Below are 20,661 nucleotides of genomic sequence, written 5' to 3'. Positions count from 1 at the left end.
TGAACATGCCGGGCCTGAGCACAGGATCCCACCTGAACTGCTAACTGGCCTAATTCTCTATCAGACGCCGATGGTCATGTTCTGCATCTTCAGCTCTTTCCCTTTCCCACTTCAGATTTCCAACATTTGCGTCTTCTCTTTTTTTGTTCATTCCAGGTCTGTATGGACCAGGGTCGGACCGGATGGTGCAATTACCCACTGAGGGTAGAGAGGGGAGTCCGGGATTCACACACTGAAGGGGCAACAGCAGTAATCTTGTTGCAGGCCTGCACTATAGACTGAAATAGACTTTAAAGGAATGCAAGCAACAACAGCAACTTGCATTTATATAGCGCCTTTAACGTAGTGAAATGTCCCAAGGTGCTTCACAGGAGCGATTATCAGACAAAAATCGACACTGAGCCACATAAGGAGATATTAGGACAGGTGACCAAAAGCTTGGTCAAAGAGGTAGATTTTAAGGAGCGTCTTAAAGGAGGAGAGAGAGGTGGAGAGGTTTAGGGAGGGAATTCCAGAGCTTAGGGTCTAGGCAGCTGAAGGCACGGCCGCCATTGGTCGAGCGATGGAAATCGGGGATGCGCAAGAGGCCAGAATTGGAGGAGTGCAGAGATCTCGGAGGGTTGTAGGGCTGGAGGAGGTTACAGAGATAGGGAGGGGGGAGGCCACGGAGGAATTTGAAAACAAGGATGAGAATTTTTAAATCGAGGCGTTGCTGGACCGGGAGCCAATGTAGGTCAGCGAGCACAGGGGGTGATGGGTGAACGGGACTTGGTGCGAGTTAGGATACGGGGCAGCAGAGTTTTGGATGAGCTCAAGTTTACAGAGGGTGGAAGATGGGAGGCCGGTCAGGAGAGCATTGGAACAGTCGAGTCTGGAGGTAACAAAGACATGGATGAGGGTTTCAGCAGCAGATGAGCTGAGACAGGAGCTGAAACAGGCGATGTTACAGAGGTGGAAGTAGACGGGTCTTGGTGACAGAGAGGATACGGAGTCAGAAGCTCAGCTCAGGGTCAAATAGGACACCAAGGTTGTGAACAGTCTGGTTCAGTCTCAGATTGTGGCCGGGGAGGGGAATGGAGTCGGTGGTGGGGGAACCAGAGTTTGTGGCAGGGACCTCCCCATCTCTCTGGGGACTGTTTCTTGGCGTTGGTTACCCGTCTGGTTCATTGGTGTCCAGCTGGACTGATTTGGCTGAATTGCCAGCATCTGGTCTGATCTCAGGCTTTCATGATCTATGTAATTATACAAATTTCACTTCCTTTTTTTTAAACCAGGATCTCACTGCCATATTGATCAGTCTGTATTTAGTGGTCTCACTCAATCAGTGGCTGTAGTTATGTGCCGGGGAATACCTCAGTCTGTGGAGTCTGGGGATCCATTAGTAGCATTAGGACGGCCTCAGTTGACCCCAGGTAACTGATGGATCGAGGCTGCAGGTTCAGCTTTAACTGTAGTCTTGTCGAGATTACCAAAGATTCATCTGTTGAAGAAGAGACGGTGAGTGGGGGAGGGTGGTCTCTCCAGCCGTCAGCTCACCGACTCCAGCAACAATCATTCTATCAGTGCCAGCAAACCCAACCGGGGGGGGGGAATAATCATAAGAATCTTAATCACAGAAGTTCGAATCGGGAATTCAAATCAAGGGATTCAAATCAAGGGATTCAAATCAGGGGAGTTCAAAGCGGGGGAATTCAAATCAGGGAATTCAACTCAGGGAATTAAAATCTGGGAATTTGAATTGGGGAATTCAAATCAGAGGAATTCAAATCAGGGAATTCAAATCTGGGAATTTGAATTGGGGAATTCAATTCAGGGAATTCAAATCAGATGCTTCCAATCAAGGGAATACTAATTGGTGCTTTGCAATATGTTTTATGAAAAAAATTCTGCTCTCCAATTTTCACTTATTCTCTCCTGTTGGGGTACAGTTCCCCGGGCACTGACTCTCCCTGGGGTACAGTTCCCCGAGCACTGACTCTCCCTGGGGTACAGTTCCCCGGGCACTGACTCTCCCTGGGGTACAGTTCCCCGGGCACTGACTCTCCCTGGGGTACAGTTCCCCGGGCACTGACTCTCCCTGGGGTACAGTTCCCCGGGCACTGACTCTCCCTGGGGTACAGTTCCCCGGGCACTGACTCTCCCTGGGGTACAGTTCCCCGGGCACTGACTCTCCCTGGGGTACAGTTCCCCGGGCACTGACTCTCCCTGGGGTACAGTTCCCCGGGCACTGACTCTCCCTGGGGTACAGTTCCCCGGGCACTGACTCTCCCTGGGGTACAGTTTCCCAGGGTTACTGACCTCTCTGAATGGCAAAGCATTTTAGACAGTGTGAGAATAGTCGCCGGTCTATGGTGTTGTGACAATTAGTGGATTTTTACGAAGCTTTGCTTCAAGGGCAAAATTTAAATATTTCACAAAAATAATAATAAAAAAAGAAATCAGTGCAGATGGAACGGTTCAGTTTAACACCCGGAGGAACACAAACAGTACGGCAACAAACTGCCTTATTACCTTGGGAATTCTGCTGGAATAATGAACCGAGAAATTGAGCTTGTCAAAGTCAGTAGCTTGGCTGACCCAGAAATCTACTGTCATGGTGACAGGAAGCAGAGACTGGAGAATGCAGTGACAGCCCAGGTCCTGGAGCCAAGTAAGCAACAGATCGGGGAATTCAAAGTAAAAGTGAAAATGGGTTTTCATTTTTTGTGTTAAAATTAGTCTCTGACCTGGTTCACGTTTCACACTGCAAGTCTCTATCTTTTTTTTTTGAGTCTCATATCCCTTTCTCCACCCCTGATTAATCTAACAGGATTAACTGGTGTCCTACATAAAGCACCATGCCATCATGAAGGTGCCCTCTATAGTTTCACCAATGGTTCAGCTAACAAATAGTGGCAAATGGAATTCAATCCAGAGAAATGTGAGGTAATGCATTTGGGGAGGGAGGGAGTACACAAGGCAAGGGAATACACAATAAATGGGAGGGTACTGAGAGGTGTAGAGGAACAGAGGGACCTTGGAGTGCATGTCCACAGATCCCTGAAGGTATCAGGACAGGTAGATAAGGTGGTTAAAAAGGCATACGGGATACTTTCCTTTATTAGCCGAGGCATAGAATATAAGAGCAGGGAGGTTATGCAGGAACTGTATAAAACATTGGTTAGGCCGCAGCTTGAGTACTGGCGTACAGTTCTGGTCACCACATTACAGGAAAGATGTGATTGCACTAGTGAGGGTACAGAGGAGATTTACGAGGATGTTGCCAGGGCTGGAGAATTTTAGCTGAGAAGATTGGATAGGCTGGGGTTGTTTTCTTTGGAACAAAGGAGGCTGAGGGGAGATTTAATTAAGGTGCATAAAATTATGGTGGGACTAGAGTGAGTGGATAGGAAGGACCTATTTCCCTTAGCAGAGGGGTCTGTGACCAGGGGGCACAGATTTAAAGTAATTGGTAGAAGGATTAGAGGGGAGCTGAGGAGAATTTTTTTCACCCAGAGGGTGGTGGGAGTCTGGAACTCACTGCCTGAGAGGGTGGTAGAGGCAGAAACCCTCAACTCATTTAAAAAGTACATGGATGTGCACCTGAAGTGCCGTAACCTACAGGGCTACGGACCAAGTGCTGGAAAGTGGGATTAGGCTGGATAGCTCTTTTTCGGCCGGCACGGACACAATGGGCTGAATGGCCTCCTTCTGTGCCATAACTGTCTATGATTCTATGATAAATAGGGAAGGGAATTGTTTAGCGGGTAGTAGACAGAGAATAGGGATAATGGGTTTGCATTCCAACTGGCAGGATGTGACCAGTGGTGTCCCCCAGGGATCTGTACCGGGGCCTCAGCTTATCACTAGATTCATAATTGACGTAGATAAAGGAATCGAGAGCCGTGTATCCAAGTTTGCTGACAACACTATGTTAGGCGGCACCGTAAATAGTGTAGATGGGAGCACAAAGTTGCAAAGGGACATTTTAAGAGAGTTGGAAAAACTGTGGCAGATGGAGTTCAATGTGGGCAAGAGTGAGGTCATCCGCTTTGGACCTAAGAAAGACAGATCAGGGTATTTTCTAAATGGCGAGAAGGTGGGATCTGTGGATGAGCAGAGAGATTTAGGGGTCCAAGTACAGGAATCACTAAAAGCTAGTGGGCAGGTACAAAAATAATTTAAAAGACTAATGGAATGTTGGCCTTTATCTCAAAAGGGCTGGAATAGAAAGGGGAGGAAGTTATGCTTCAGTTGTACAAAGCTCTGGTTAGACCCCATCTGGAGAACTGTGTTCAGTTCTGAGCACTGCACCTCAGGAGGGATATATTGGCCTTGGAGGGGGTGCAGTGCAGATTCACCAGAATGATACCGGGGCTAAAAGGGTTAAATTATGAGGACAGGTTGCACAGACTAGGCTCGTATTCCCTTGATATTAGAAGATTAAGGGATGATCTAATCGAGGTGTTTGAGATGATTAAAGGATTTGATAGGGTAGATGGAGAGAAACTATTTCCTCTGGTGGGGGAGTCCAGAACAAGGGGGCATAACCTTAAAATTAGAGCTAGGCCATTCAGGGGTGATGTCAGGAAGCACTTCTTCACACAAAGGGGAGTGGAAATCTGGAACTCTCTCCCCCCAAAAAATGCTGAGGCTGGGGGTCATTTTAAAAATGTCAAAACTAAGATTGATAGATTTTTGATGGATAAGCGTATCAAGGGATATGGAGCAAAGGTGGGTAGATGGAGTTGAGGTACAGATCAGCCATGATCTAATTGAATAGTGGAATAGCTTGAGGGGCTGAATGGCCTCCTCCTGTTCCTAAGTTCCAACTGTACAACTAGCTGTGGTACTCTGCCATACAGACCAGGAGGGTCTTAGGTTCCATCCCAGGCTTGTGCTGAGTTAGCTGATTTCAACTAGAGCAGTATTCAGAGGCTACGATTGGGGCTCAGTAGCCCTGGGTTAGTTAGGGAGGGAAAGACTATGTCAGGGTTCCCACTTCTGATCACTATCCAGTGACATCCGCTGGAAATTGCATGAATGTTGGATGAGGGGTTTTGATAAGTCTAAATAAGGAGAAACTGTTTCCACTGGCAGGAAGGTCGGTAACCAGAAGACACAGATTTAAGATAATTGGCAAAAGAACCAGAGAGGGAGTTGAGGAGAATTTATTTTTACGCAGCGGGTTGTGATGATCTGGAATGCGCTGCCTGAAAGGGCGGTGGAAGCAGATTCAATAATAACTTTCAAAAGGGAATTGGATAAATACTTGAAAAGGAAAAATCTGCAGGACTATCGGGAAAGAAAAAGCAGGGGTTGTGGGACTAATTGGGATAGCTCTTACAAAGAGGCGGCGCAGGCACGATGGGCCAAATGGCCTCCTCCTGCACTGTAAGATTCTACGAGAGCAGGATTGGACTTAGCTGTGGTATGCTCTGTCGTAAGTGTCCTGCTCACACTCACTGTCTGGACTCACAAGAGAAGAAGGGGCAATCAGGAGAGGTGGTGGGGAACTGCAAGAACTTGTGGCTTCTTAGTCCAGGAAGAGTCAGGGACTTAAGGAAAGCGGCAGAGAAAATTGGAGCGAAAAGCCCGTCCTAGATATCTCCTCTTTTTAGAGCAGATCTTTCCAGTTTGCAGTCTTAAAAGGATCACGACAGGATTGAAATAATGAATTTTTAAAGAGTTTTAAATTATTTCATTCACGGTGATGAATGAAGAATGACAAAACTCATCATTAGCGGCTAGGCCTCAACTCTCGAAAACCTGTACTGTGATTCTTCATCTATTGCGTGTCCTTGCAGTTGACAAGATTCAGCTCTCTGAGCAGACTGCTGTGATTGCCTGACACACAAGTAAAAAAAATAAATTTGAGAGTCGGCAGGAGTGCGCGTTCTATGGATGGGTTGCCAACCAGAATCACGTTGGACTCATAGAATCATACAGCACAGAAGGAGGCTATTCAGCCCATCGTGCCTGTGTCGGCTCTTTGAAAGAGCTATCCAATGTTGTATGAATGAAACAAATACTTCAGTTGTATAAAGCCTTGGTTAGACCCCCATCTGGAGGACTGCATTCAGTCTTGGGACACCGCATCTCTGGAAGGATATATTTGCCTTGGAGGAGATACAGCACAGATTCACCTGAATGATACTGGGGCTAAAAGGGTTAAATTATGAGGACAGGTTGCATAATGTGATGGATGATGGAGTAGAATGTGGGGAAATGTGAAATTATCCACTTTGGTAGGAAGAATAAGAAAGCAGAATATTTTTTAAAAGGTGAGAGAATAGTAAATGTTGGTATTCAGAGGGATTTGGGTGTCCTTGTACACGAATCACAGAAAGTTAATGTGCGGGTACAACAAGCAATTCGGAAGGCAAATAGTATGTTAACCTTTATTGCAAGGGGGTTGGAGTATAAGAGTAAGGAAGTCTTGGTACAATTGTACAGGGCTTTGGTGACACCACACCTGGAGTACTGTGTACAGTTTTTACCTAAGGAAGGATATACTTGCCTTAAAGGGGGTGGAACGAAGGTTCACTGGATTGATTCCTGGGATGAGAGGGTTGTCCTATGAGGAGAGATTGAGTAGAATGGGTCTCTGGAGTTTAGAAGATTGAGAGGTGATCTCATTGAAACAACTAAGATTCTTAGAGGGCTTGACAGGGTAGATGCTGAGAGGCTGTTTCCCCTGGCTGGAGCGTCTAGAACTAGGGGTCATAGTCTCAGGATAAGGGGTCAGCCATTTAGGACCAAGATGACGAAAGATTTCTTCATTCAGAGGGTTGTGAATCTTTGGAATTCTCCCCAGCAGGCTGTCGATGCTCAGTCGTTGAGTATATTCAGGACTGAGATCGATAGATTTTTGGACACTAAGGGAATCAAGGGATATTAGGTTAGGGCGGGAAAGTGGAGTTAAGGTCGGAGATCAACCGTGATCTTATTGAATGGCGGAGCAGGCTTGAGGGGCCGTATGGCCTACTCCTGCTCCTATTTCTTATGTTCTTATAAACTTGGTTTGCACTCCCTTGAATTTAGAGGGTTGAGGAGTGATCTAATCAAGTGAAAATACAAAGGGATTCGATAAGGTAGATGTAGAGCAACTATTTCCTCTGGTGGGGGAATCCAGAACAAGAAGGAATAATCTTAAAATTAGAGCCAGGCCTTTGTTAGGTAAGGTTATTAAGGGCTATGTAGCAAAGGTGGGTAGAATTGAGGTATAGATCAGCCATGATCTGATTGAATGGCGGAACGGGCTTAAGGAGCTGAATGGCCTCCTCCTGTTGGTATGTTTCTAGGAAGCAGGCAATAGCACAGGATACTTGGAGCTGAGAGAGAACAAAAAAGTAAAGTGCAGAGGAGCGCTGAACAAAGTAACATTGGCAGGGAAAGAGTTCTGAGGTTAGAGAGATATGAAAGAAAGAACTTGCATTTATATAACATCTCAAAGTGCTTTACAACCAATGAATTTCTTTTGAAGTGTAGTCACTGTTGTTATGTAGGAAACGCAGCAGCCAATTTGTGCACAGCAAGATCCCACAAAGTCCAGATAATCTGTTTTAGGTGTTGGTTGAGGGATAACTATTAGCCAGGACTCCAGGGAGAAACTCCCCTGCTCTTGTTCTAATATTGCCATGGGATCTTTTAAGACCACCTGAGCAGGCAGATGAGGCCTCGGTTTAACATATATGAGTAATTTGCGACATGACATGTGGTAAATGTAGTATTGTTTGGGAGGAACAGGTGACTTTGGACCTATGGTTCCCAAAGCTCTCCACCACTGGGGGTTTTCCTCACCTCATGTCTGGGTCTGTTGGAGACTCATTGACGGAGATTGATTGCTGTGATTAGTCAACAACTCCATTATCATTGTATCAGCGACTGCCCGGATTGTCGAAGACGAATTAGACGGATCTTGGTCTTTTCTCGTCCAGAAATTCCAATGTTCCTGTGCACCAAATCCTGGAGTGAAGCTTGAATCCGCAATCCTCTGATTGTGATACAAGTGCTGCCACTGAGCCAAGCTGACACTCTAAGAGATGACACAGTGAAGATTAACTGTTTCTGGCCTGTTTGGGGAGCAACCAGATTAATCCCCCAGAGTGGAAATGAAAAGGACTGGAGTTGGCTTCTCAATACTCGTTAAATGGCTGTGAGAGTGAATGTTGCATATTAATGTCATTAAACTGACAGGGCAACTTTAAACAAGAAAGGTTTCCACTCTCCCCTACGGAGACTCTTTCTTCTGAATGTTACCCCCACCCCCCCACAATTGCCCCTCCCACCCACCCCCCCCCAGTGAGTCAAGCAGCGCCTGTCAAAAACAGGTCACTGAGCCAGCCAGATCCCATTACCCCAACCCACACAGGGGGTCTCTGCGGAGACACGGGGGGTGTCAGGACCTGTACCCCGAGGACCGGTTTGGAACTCAATTCCACAGGCAGTGAGAGCAAGACAAACATTCCCCAAGCTTTTCTGCCACTTCAGCTCACTCGAGGGGGCCGGAGGGGGGGGGGGAGAGGCCGAGAATTAGAGACAGGAATGTGAGGCAATTTAGGACGTGTCTGTTTGCAAATGGTTTTTCAATGGCTCCCATTAATCTTCCCGGTCCCCCTGAGTGAGCTGACTGCTTGCGAAATCTCCAACTCTCTCAGACTCGACGGAAATTCTCAGGTGAACTCAACTGGATAATTTTCTGGGGGGTGGGGGAGAAGGGGCATCCTGCGATTTTCCGCTAGGCACTAATGGTAGGGGGGATGATAGCCCAATACCGTGTACTCCCAAATGTATCCCCAATAAGTATATTTGAATATACACACTCACATATACTCGACGAAACTGAGATATGCCCCAATATTCTCAAATAAATATAAACAGTTACGCCAATGTATTTCTTAATTGATAATATTCCATTAATTTATCAGCATGGGGATTGGCAGCTTTGAGGAATAGAAAGTTTTATTTTAGTCTGAAGACCACAGGCTCTCGGTTTGGCGTTTTCTGCCTTTCAGAGTGGACGGGAGAGCATTGCTTGTGTCCCAGGGATCTCCAGCGTGAAATAGTGAGTCGAGGGGTGTTCCTGTGGTGCACTCTCCCATTCACACCACACACAAGGCAACAAGTTTCATTTCATGGGAGACCTGGTGCTGCTTACGGAAACTTGCCTTTGTGTTGTTTGTTGGGAGCCAGCCCAAATTATAACGTGAGATTGCAGCAGGAGGGGAAGACTGAGGGAGGGGAGGGTGTGGGTCCCAGGAAAGTATGAGAGTTGGAAGGCTGTGCGATGAGTCTTGATTTCAACAGAATGAGGAGGCACGGAGGAGGGAGAGTGTGTAGGCCCTCGTCCCTCCTATCTCTGTAACCTCCTCCAGCCCTACAACCCTGCAAGATCTCTGCGTTTCTCCAATTCTGGCCTCTTGTGCATCCCCAATTTTAATCGCTCCACCATTGGTGGCCGTGCCTTCAGCCGCCTGGGCCCTAAGCTCTGGAATTCCCTCCCTAAACCTCTCCACCTCTCTCTCCTTCTTTATGACGCACCTTAAAACCTACCTCTTTGACCGAGCTTTTGGTCACCTGTCCTAATATCTCCTTGTGTGGCTCAGTGTCAAATTTTGTTTGATAATCGCTCCTGTGAAGCTCCTTGGGACGTTTTATTTTGTTAAAGGCGCTATATAAATGCAAGTTATTGTTGTAGGATGGGTGACTTGGAGCTCAGATGGAATAGGAAAGTTCAGGGGAATTTAGATCAAAATAACATTGATAAAATAGAGACAAGAGAGGTTGCAACAGAGAGAGAGAGGTGTTGGAGGCTAGAGAAAAGAATTGATGATTAGACGATAATCTTTCTCTCACATCCTGTCCAGTTGTTGTGTTGGAGAAATCCAAGGGATTGTTTTTGGAAAGTTGAGGCACCATAAAATCTGTAAGATGAATAAATAAATAAAGATTGATAAAGTCATTTGTTATTGTCAATTTAAAACTCAGGGTTTTCAGGTTTTATTTTTAGCAATTTAAACAAGAAGATCAGTGGGAAAAAAACGGGTAAATTTTAAGAAAATCGGTAAAAAAACCTTTTTTTTATTTTGACATTGTTAAAACTCAAGAAAACAAGCAAAGGATTTTTAAAAAAATGTACATACAACGGCAAACCCACAATTATTTACACAGCTCGTGGACTTTCAGAGGTCTCATAGTCAGTCTCTCTCCGAACCTCTGCATGAACGAATAAAAAAAAATTAAAAACTCAAACCGACATTAATTGATGTGACCTCTGATCACTTACCAGCCACTATAATAGTGGGATAATGAAAATAGTTGGAGATTATGCAGAAGGAAACTGGATGGATGACCTCAGTTTTCAGGGGACTATCAGTCAGCGAACTGAGGTCGTTTTTAAAATTATTCATTCTCGGGGATGTGGGCGTCGCTGGCAAGGCTGGCATTTATTGTCCATCCCTAGTTGCCCAAGTGTTTTTGCTAGGTGGACAGATAATGTGTGGTGTGGGACTGGAGTCACATATAGGCCCAGTCTAGGTAAGGACGGCAGGTTTCCTTCCCTAAAGGATGTTAGAGAACCAGTTGGGTTTTTATGACAATCCGACAGCTTCATGGTCACTTTTATTGATTTTTTAAAAATTGAATTGAAATTCCCAAACTGGTGGGATTTGAACGCACGTGCTCTAGATTATCAATCCAGGAACAGAACCCCTACACTATCATTCCGTCCTTGGCCCATACCTACCTGGGAATGAGAGACAAATGTTCATTGCAGTATACAGAGTCGTCCCTACCACAAATTCCGTTCCCTCGCCACCGACTCCACCCCTCTCCCGGGCCCCTGTCTGAGGTGGAATCAGACCATTCGCAACCTTGGCTTTCTATTTGACCCTGAGCTGAACTTCAGACCCCATATCCTCCATCACCAAGACCACCTACTCCCACCTCTGTAACATCACCCGTCTCCGTCCCCGCCTCAGCCCATCTGCTGCTGAAACCCTCGTCCGTGCTTTTGTTACCTCCAAACTCCACTATTCCAATGCTCTCCTGGCTGGCCTCCCATCTTCCACCCTCCGTAAACTTGAGCTCATTCAAAGCTCTGCTGCCCCGTATCCTAACTCGCACCAAGTCCTGTTCACCCATCACCCCTGCGCTCACTGACCTACATTGGCTCCCGGTCTGGGAATGCCTTGATTTTAAAATTCTCCTCATACGACAATTCCGCCATCCCAGGAATCAGTCTGGTGAACCTTCGTTGCACTCCCTCTATGGTATGTATATCCTTTCTTAGGTAAGGAGACCAAAATTGTACACAATACTCCAGGTGCGAGCTCACCAAGGCCCTATATAATTGCGGTAAGACATCTTTACTCAAATCCTCTTGTAATAAAGGCCAACATACCATTTGCCTTCCTAATTGCTTGCTGCACCTGCATGTTAGCTTTCAGTGATTCATGTACAAGGACACCCAGGTCCCTTTGAACATCAACATTCCCCAATCTCTCACCATTTAAAAAATATTCTGCATTTCTGTTTTTCCTACCAAAGTGGATAACTCCACATTTTTCCACATTATATTCTATCTGCCATGTTCTTGCCCACTCACTTAGATTGTCTTTATCCCTTTGAAGCCTCTTTGCATCCTCCTCACAACTCACATTCCCACCTAGTTTTGTGTCATCAGCAAACTTGGAAATATTACATTTGGTCCCCTCATCCAAATCATTGATATATATTGTGAATAGCTGGGGCCCAAGCACTGATCCCTGCGGTACCCCACTAGTCACTGCCAACCTGAAAGAGACCTGTTTATTCCTACTCTCTGTTTTCTGTCTGTTAACCAATTCTCAATCCATGCCAGTATATTACCCCCAATTCCATGTGCTCTAACTTTGTTCACCAACCTCCTGTGTGGGACCTTATCGAAAGCCTTCTGAAAATCCAAATACACCACATCCACTGGTTCCCCCTTATCTATTCTACTAGTTACATCCTCAAAGAACTCTAACAGGTTTGTCAAACATGATTTCCCTTTCATAAATCCATGTTGACTCTGCCAAATCCTATTATTATTTTCTAAGTGTCCTGTTATCACCTCCTTTATAATAGATTCTAGCATTTTCCCTGCTACTGATGTCAGCGATTCGCTGTTTTCTCTTCCTTGTGTTCAAATCCCTCCATGGCCTCACCTCTCCCTATCTCTGTAACCTCCTTCAGCCCTTCGACCCTCCGAGATCTCTGCACTTCTCCAATTCTGGCCTCTTAGGAATCCCTGATTTTAATCGCTCCACCATTGGCGGCCGTGCCTTCAGCTGCCTGGCCCTAAGCTCTGGAATTCCCTCCCTAAACCTCTCCGCCTCTCTCTCCTCCTTTAAGATGCTCTTTAAAACCTACCTCTTTGACCAAGCTTTTGGTCACCTGTCCCAATATCTCCATATGTGGCTCGGTGTCAAATTTTGTCTGATAATTGCTCCTGTGAAGCACCTTGGGACGTTTTACTACGTTAAAGGCGCTATATAATTGGAGGATATTGTTGTTGGGAGTGGTCATGGCACGATGTAAATATGTTCCCGATCCCTGTGAATAAAGGTTGCACAATCCTAATTTTTTTTCCTGTCAGAAATCAGGTCCTGAGAATTGCAACACGTGCGGTACACAGTCCGTGTGCGAATGTCACGGATCCGATGCGTAAATCTCCAGACCCAATTTTTGGGGGAATATTGTGTGTGTGGGTTTTTTTTTTTCAAATTCGGAAGGAAATCAGTTTTTAAATTGATAACTGACTGATTAAAATAAAAATGGGTGAATTTATCAATCGGAATCGGTAAAAGCTGATTTTAATTAACTCTAACCAATACGTACACTCTCAGGTAAGGCAGAAAACACAACGAGTCAGTTATTCAGACATTTGGGACTTTTTATTGAGCATCGACATTTTTAGGAGGCATCAAATTAACCCATTTTCTGTTGGTTTACTCCTGACCCTGGCTGCATGCCAATTTGAGTTTTCATTGGTCCACATTGGACTGATTGACAGATGGGTGAGAATAGCATCATGCCAGTATCAATGGAGGCTGCAGCATTGATTGGAGCAGGAAGGAAGAGTGGGGTTGGAGGTGGGGGTTAGGGGTTAGGGGGGGTAGGGGTTGGGGGTTAGGGGGGGTAGGGGTTGGGGGTTAGGGGGGTAGGGGTTGGGGGTTAGGGGTTAGAGGAGTAGTGGTGGGGGGGGGGGGGGGGAAACAATTGGCAGAATTTTCATTTCACTTCATTTTGTGTGGACAGGCCAGGCGGCCATTTTAAGTGATGCTGCAGCCATTTCATTGAGTTTGTTGGTGAGTGAAGGAGGTTGGGGTGGGGAGTGGGGGAGGTTGGGGTGGGGAGTGGGGGAGGTTGGGGTGGGGAGTGGGGGAGGTTGGGGTGGGGAGTGGGGGAGGTTGGGGTGGGGAGTGGGGGAGGTTGGGGTGGGGAGTGGGGGAGGTTGGGGTGGGGAGTGGGGGAGGTTGGGTAATGGCCATTTTTTCTAGTGGAAGGGTTGGCTATTTTGTGTAGTTAGATACAGAGTACAAACAGAAACTATAACTTCCTTCCCATTTCTTTCTTTTGAACATTGATATCTGGTGGTTTCTGTGGCAGAAATGAAACTAGTTTTCTTCCATTGACCCTGATCACCTGTGCTAAATTAAGATTTTCCTGAATAGTATTTTCCTTTAGAAATGGCCTAACGCTGCTGCTATAACACTCATTTTTTCCCCTCTCTTTCTCCCAGAACACTTGGACCATTTCTCTCAAAAGCCAACGGTGAGTTGGGACAATTCAATGGCTCCACGACACGTAGAATGACTGCTACCAATGCCATTTTTGGTAGCCCGAGCAGATGACCAACCCAACAGCTTCCATTTAAAACTCTCACTCTTCCCAGTCATTGACCGTAACAAAGGTGTGAGTGGCTGACAGTCCCAATATTGTATTGCTGACTTGTCTAACAGTGGGCCAATCCCATTATAACTTCCCTATATTTTCCATTCCAAGGTCTCAATAGGATGTTGTAGGTTATCAAAGTCCAGCAGTATTTATCTATTAATTTGTCCAGGATCTTTACATTTAAAGCAATTATTTGAACTCCCAGCTGTGTGTGTCCAATGCCCAATTTATCTTCCCGTTTCTCCTCTCCTGAAGACAGTGGGGGTGAAATCGGTCTCCAGCGACAGCACGGAGCGGGAGGTAGCCAATCGGCAGCTTGTTTTGAAGTCAACGGTAAAGAAAATAGGGGATGGGGTAAAGCGGGTGGCGATTCGCTGAAGACCAGTTTCACCCCCACACCGGCTCACGCTGGGGTACCAAGAGCGGGCAGACATCTTGTACCCCACCAAATGCCCATTATTCTACCCTAACTCGCACCAAGTCCCGTTCACCCATCACCCCCTGTGCTCGCTGACCTACAGTGGCTCCCGGTCTGGGAACGCCTCGATTTTAAAACTCTTATCCTTGTTTTCAAATCCCTCCATGGCCCTCACCCCTCCCTATCTCTGTAGCCTCCTCCAGTCCTACAACCCTCCGAGATCTCTGCGCTCCTCCAATTCTGGCCTCTTGCGCATCCCTGATTTCCATCGCTCCACCATTGGCGGCCGTGCCTTCAGCTGCCTAGGCCCCAAGCTCTGGAATTCCCTCCCTAAACCCCTCTCTCCTCCTTTAAGATGCTCCTTAAAACCTACCTCTTTGACCAAGCTTTTGGTCACCTGTCCTAATATCTCCTTATGTGGCTCGGTGTCAAATTTTGTTTGATAATCGCTCCTGTGAAGCGCCTTGGGACGTTTTACTACGTTAAAGGCGCTATATAAATGCAAGTTGTAATTGTTGTGAGTCTAGGTATTGAGTGTTGATGGGCTGTTCGAGCAAGGGGCAGGGGTCGTGACATCCGAGCCCCATCCTGGTCATCACTCGACCTCTACGAATGTTCGCTATCCACAGCAGGGGGGGTGGGGGTGGGGGGTTTGGGGGCGGGGGGGGGGGGGGGGCTGACCTTCGGTTCGTGATCGGGAGAAGGAAACCCTGGTTCACCTTTACCCTCCCTACCCTAGGGATACTCAAGCTACTGCAGCTCTCCCTACGCCTGAGATCCGCTAGCTCAGCTCAGACCACGGATCGAACCTGATCTCTATGGCTCAGTGCCACAGTGGGATAATCTTTTACTCACTCCGCCATAGGGTGGGCGCCAGCAGCTGGTGCTTGAACACAGGAGAGACAGGCCATGCTTCGATAAGCAGAGGAAGTCCTGTGCCAACATTATCTCACAAACCACCGGCAGACTGTCCATATGCCAATCACCCATCCAACCCGAGTACTTCCCAATGTTTGCTGAGTACAGTAAACAGGATAGATTCCACAATGGAAAACTTCGGTCTTACCAGAGCCTGGGAATAATGGTATTTCCCCACAGCCTTTGTCTAATTGCACCCAATTATTTCTATAGTGTGCTAAGTTGAGGGTCCTCAATGTAGAGATCTTGCACGGAGCTGTGGTGTGGGACTCGGGAGAACTGCAAAGATCTACCTTGCTCGTAGATTACAATGCTCAACGCTGGTCGGCCAAACCTTGTGTGTGTCAGTGGTGGGGGGGGGGGGGGGGGGTGGAGGGAACGAGGGTCGGAGAAGAGGAGGAGGCTTAAGGGAGATGGCTTCAACCTATATATATATACATATATATATATACTGGCCCAAACCCCTTGGCACAAGCCTTGGGAGCTGCTTACCCTTTTAAATATTAACGGTAACCTGCAGCTTCATTCTGGTATCCTAAAACCAAACTTATAAATAGAGATGGCTTTATAGAAAAAAGCTAACATTGTAAGCCATACAATGGCCAAGTGAGATCAGATCATCTGCTCCTGATGGCCCCTAGCTGCTGTCAGAAGATGTATGCGGTGCCGTGGATGGCGAGCGTCTCCTCCGTGTGGGCGTCCACGACCTTTCCGAGCTGTACGTGACTTGTTTGAATCTGTGCATGTGGGTTTCGAAGAAGTCGTGCTGCTGTTGCCCAATGGCCTGGGTGATCAGTCCGGGCAAAGCCTGGAGACTCAGAGTCAGTGAGTCGAGTTTAGTCTCCAACGTCACAATCCGTTTCTCCAAGTCCTCGTTCTTTTCCTGCAGCTCCGATAGGATGTCATACATCACGTTCTGCGTCTGTAAAAAAAAACCGAGAGACAAAAAAATAAAGAAAAGAGTACGCACAGTCAGGAGAATTATAACCGGATAGCCCGGTGGTGAAGATTGGAAAACTGGAACCCGGTCTTCAGTTGCATCCAAACCTTTAATCACAGAGAGCCACCTTACCCACACCCTCCTATAAATGGATACAAGAGAGACCCCAGTTCATATCCACCACCTGAATACAATTAACGCTAATTGATATAAATCACATGGATACAATTAGGAGGACTGTGGCCTGCGGTGAGTGTCGGGCATTTGGAAGGAACAGGGCGACTCCAGACCCATGGTTCCCCAAAGCTTTCCACCACTGGGGGTTCCCCCCGCCTCGAGTCTGGGTCTGTTTTTATTCATTCTGGGGATGCGGCCGTCGCTGGCAAGGCCGGCATTTATTGCCCGTCCTCTGGTTGCCCTGAGAAGGTGGTGGTGGGCCTTCTTCTTGAACCGCCGGTAGCAGTTTCGATATGACTGAGTGGCTCGCTAGGCCACTGCAGAGGGGAGTTAAGAGTCAATCATGTTGGTGTGGGGACTGGAGTCACATATAGGCCCAGACCGGGTAATGACGGCAGGTTTCCTTCCCTAAAGAACATTAGTTGTGGACTGATGGAGATTGATTGCTATGATTAGTCAACAACTCCATTATCGTTGTATCTTGTGACTGCCCAGATGGTCGAAGGCGAACTAGATGGACCTTGGTTTTTTTCTCGTTTAGCGATTCCTATGTACAGCTGGGTTATTAACCTCTCTGTAACATGGCTTTCAAATCCCTCCATGGCCCTCGCCCCTCCCTATTTCTCCTCCAGCCCCCACAACCCTCCGAGATCTCTGCGCTCCTCCAATTCCAGCCTCTTGCGCATCCCCGATTTTCTTCGCTCCACCATTGGCGGCCGTGCCTTCAGCTGCCTGGGCCATAAGCTCTGGAATTCCCTCCCTAAACCTCTCCGCCTCTCTCTCCTCCTTTAAGACGCTCCTTAAGACCTACCTCTTTGACCAAGCTTTTGGTCACCTGTCCTAATATCTCCTTCTGTGGCTCGGTGTCAAATTTTGTTTGATAATCGCTCCTGTGAAGCGCCTCGGGACGTTTTACTATGTTAAAGGCGCTATATAAATGCAAATTCACAGTTTTTCTCTTCCACGGCCTTCCTCCTCCCCAAAGGCACTAACTCACACTGGGGTAAGGTTCCAGTACCCATTTGAGGCCTTGCCATAGTGGCCATTCTCTGTGTGTAAATGTACAGTGAGTGGTGGTAGGTTATTCAACCATGGGGGGGGGGGGGGAAATCACAGACAAATCCAATCCTGTCCTTGCCCAACAATCGCTCCCCCCCACACACACATTCCAGCGGGATTCAGTAGGTATCCAGCAGTAACAGGAACACAGGCTGATTTATTTTTTAACCTCTCCCTAGCCCAGGAGTGAGAAGGCCAATCGCAGCCTTTGGTGAGAGGCCGTTAACTCATCACAGGCCTGGGAATTGAACTTGGGGCCTACTGCTCAGTATAACTGACCCCACCCACACCCACTGCTTGGGGGTGGGGGTCGCCAACCCTCCAGGATTGTCCTGAAGTCTCCAGGAATTAAAGACTGATCTCCTGGTCACTGCTGGGAGCAAAAACCCAGGAGAAAAATCATAGGGGCATTAAAAAAATTATGTTTTAAAAAATTTACTTTCAACACTTTTGTTTATTAGTCACAAAAATATTGGATGGTGAAGAATCTTCCAATCGGGTAATGAAGAGTCTTTTGCTTTCCGATTGGCTGTGGGAACGCGGGGCACCATGAGGATGGACATGTTGGGCGACCAATGGCGGGAGTGTGTGGGGGGAGGGGTTGGAGGCAGGAGGGTCATGTGATGAAACCTCCAGGAATATGTCCAACCAGAGTTGGCAACCCCTGCTTGTACGGAGAGGCCGCTCCCTACCTTACCAGGAATTCTTATACCGTTCATTACGTTACCAACCTTGGCCAGGTCCACCAGTGTATTTGCCTGGTCGTTTAACTTCCTCTGCTCCATTTTAACACTTCTTAATCTGTGTGGGAAAAGCAGCATTAATTTTCCACTGAGTAATTCTGATCGCAGCCATGCAGAAATGATTAAAAGGAAAGGACAGGCGCAGACAGCCAGACGCAAGCAGCCGGATTCTAGTCTAGGGTTCAATGCAATTTTTCTTTTCCTGAAAGATTGATTAACCCTTTCCGCTCGTGGGGCATGATATTAACTGAAAGTTAGTTGAACAGTCTGATAGGCTCCGTAATGCTGAGAATCACTGCGCTCAGCAACTCAGGGGTCAGGGATCATGGGGTCACAGGATGACCACAGGATGGGATGGGGGCGAGGGATCAAACGCCTCTTTAGAGAAAGTCACGTTGAGCTCGTCGGAGATTGACTCCAATTAGACAATTTCGGATCACGAGAGCAGATATATTCAACGACACAATCCTTACGTTCATGACTGATGTCCCCTCTGGACCCCCTCTCCCCACTCCGCTCTAGAGACTTATAGGGAACCTGTATCCTATAACTCAACTCAAGCAGGCAATCCTTACTGGCTGGGCCATTCGGTTGGTGTTTTACTGTCCCAATGTGGTTCAGTCAGAGTGTCAGGGATTGGGTTGCTGTCAGGTATCAGCCATGGCTCAGTTGGTCACAATCCCCCCTCCTGAGTCAGAAGGTCATGGGTTCAAGCCTCAGTCCAGAGACTTGAGCACATAATCCAGGCTGGCACTCCCAGAGCGGTACTGTGGGAGGTGTCGTCTTTCAGGTGAGATGTTACATAGAATTTGCAATACAGACCCCAGGCCATACGCTCTATGCCGGTGTTTATGCTCCACACGAGTCTCCTCCGACCCCCTACTTCATGTAACCCTATCAGCATATCCTTCTATTCCTTTCTCCCTCATGTGCTTAGCTTCCCCCTAAATGCATCTATGCTATTCGCCACAAATATTCCCTGTGGTAGCGAGCATTCTCATCACTGTCTGGGTAAAGAGGGGCTTGGGGAAGTCGTGTGCTCTGGCAGGCTGCACGGTAATATCAAAAATATAAAAGTCCAATTTTAATTACAATCTTTTCTCCCCTTCTTATATAATCGGTTTGAAGGTTTTCAAGTGAATTTTCAGCATCAGCAAAGATGACTTTGAAGGTGGCAGGACAGGTCGATAAGGCTGTTCAAAAAGCATACGGGATCCTGGGCTTTATAAAGAGAGGCATAGAGTACAAAAGCAAGGAAGTTATTCCAAACCTTTATAAAACACTGGTTCGACCCCGGCTGGAGTAGAGTCATAGAATGGTTACAGCACAGAAGGAGGTTGTTCGGCCCGTTAACCCGTGCTGGCTCTTTGTAAGCGCAATCCAGTTAGTCCCATTCCCCGGCTCTTTCCCCGTAGCCCTGTAAATTTTTTCCCTTCAAGTATTTATCCAATTCCTTTTTGAAAACCACGATTGAATCTGCTTCCACCGCCCTTTCAGGCAGCACATTCCAGATCATAACAATCGCTGTGTAAAAAAGTTTTTCCTCATGTCGCCTTTGGTTCTTTTGCCAATCACCTTAAATTTGTATCCTCTGGTTCTCGACCCTTCCACCAATGGGAACAGTTTCTCTTTATTTACTTTATCTGAACCCTGCATGATTTTGAACACTTCTATCAAATCTCCTCTCAAACTTCTCTGCTCTAAGGAGAACAACCCCAGCTTCTCCAGTCTATCCACGTAACTGAAGTCCCTCATCCCTGGAACCATTCTAGTAAATCTTTTCTGCACCCTCTCTAAGGCCTTCACATCTTTCCTAAAGTGCGGTGCCCAGAATTGGACACAATACTCCAGTTGTGGCCGAACCAGTGTTTTATAAAGGTTCAACATAACATCCTTGCTTTTGTACTCTATGCCTCTATTTATAAAGTCCAGGATCCTGTGTGCTTTTTTGATCACTTTCTCAGCCTGTCCTGGCACCTTCAAAGATTTGTGCGCATATACCCCCAGGTCTCTCCGCTCCTGCACCTCCTTTGGAATTGTACCATTTAGTTTATATCGCCTCTCCTCATTCTTCCTACCAAAATGTATCACTTCGCACTTCTCTGCGATAAATTTCATCTGCCACGTGTCCACCCGTTCCACCAGCCTGTCTATATCCTCTTGAAGTCTATCACTATCCTCCTCGCTGTTTACTGCACGTCCAAGTTTTGTATCATCTGCAAATTTTGATAGTGATAATCTGGGACAAAATTAATAGTCACTTGGACAAGTGTGGATTAATTAAGGAAAGCCAGCACGGATTTGTTAAAGGCAAATCGTGTTTAACTAACTTGATTGAGTTTTTTGATGAGGTAACAGAGAGGATTGATGAGGGCAATGTGGTTGATGCTTTTATTCTCAGAGATCCCCATTACACACCAAGCACCCCCGAGATAAGCTCCCTTCTATAAATGGATACAAGAGTCCCCAATTGATTCGCACCACCTGAACACAATTAACACTAA

The 20,661-nt window shown here is 46.8% G+C and overlaps 1 protein-coding gene across 1 annotated transcript in view; it reads right to left on the bottom strand.

Moving 5' to 3' along the window:
* Positions 1–12,877: 12,877 nt before the first annotated feature.
* The window catches only part of LOC137299644 (small conductance calcium-activated potassium channel protein 2-like), a 73,143-nt gene continuing 65,359 nt past the window's right edge, over positions 12,878–20,661 (bottom strand). The window contains exons 8-9 of the mRNA XM_067968561.1: positions 18,146–18,215; positions 12,878–16,160 (exon numbers count right to left, since the gene is read on the bottom strand). Of these exons, the coding sequence (XP_067824662.1) occupies positions 15,876–16,160; positions 18,146–18,215 (355 nt within the window). The 3' untranslated portion in view covers positions 12,878–15,875. The remainder of the gene's footprint in view (positions 16,161–18,145; positions 18,216–20,661) is intronic.

This window comes from Heptranchias perlo, chromosome 29 (genome assembly GCF_035084215.1).
Source record: "Heptranchias perlo isolate sHepPer1 chromosome 29, sHepPer1.hap1, whole genome shotgun sequence".
Taxonomy (NCBI): domain Eukaryota; kingdom Metazoa; phylum Chordata; class Chondrichthyes; order Hexanchiformes; family Hexanchidae; genus Heptranchias; species Heptranchias perlo.
The sequence above is the reverse complement of the archived record's forward strand: the minus strand, read 5'-3'. Positions and strand labels throughout refer to the sequence as shown.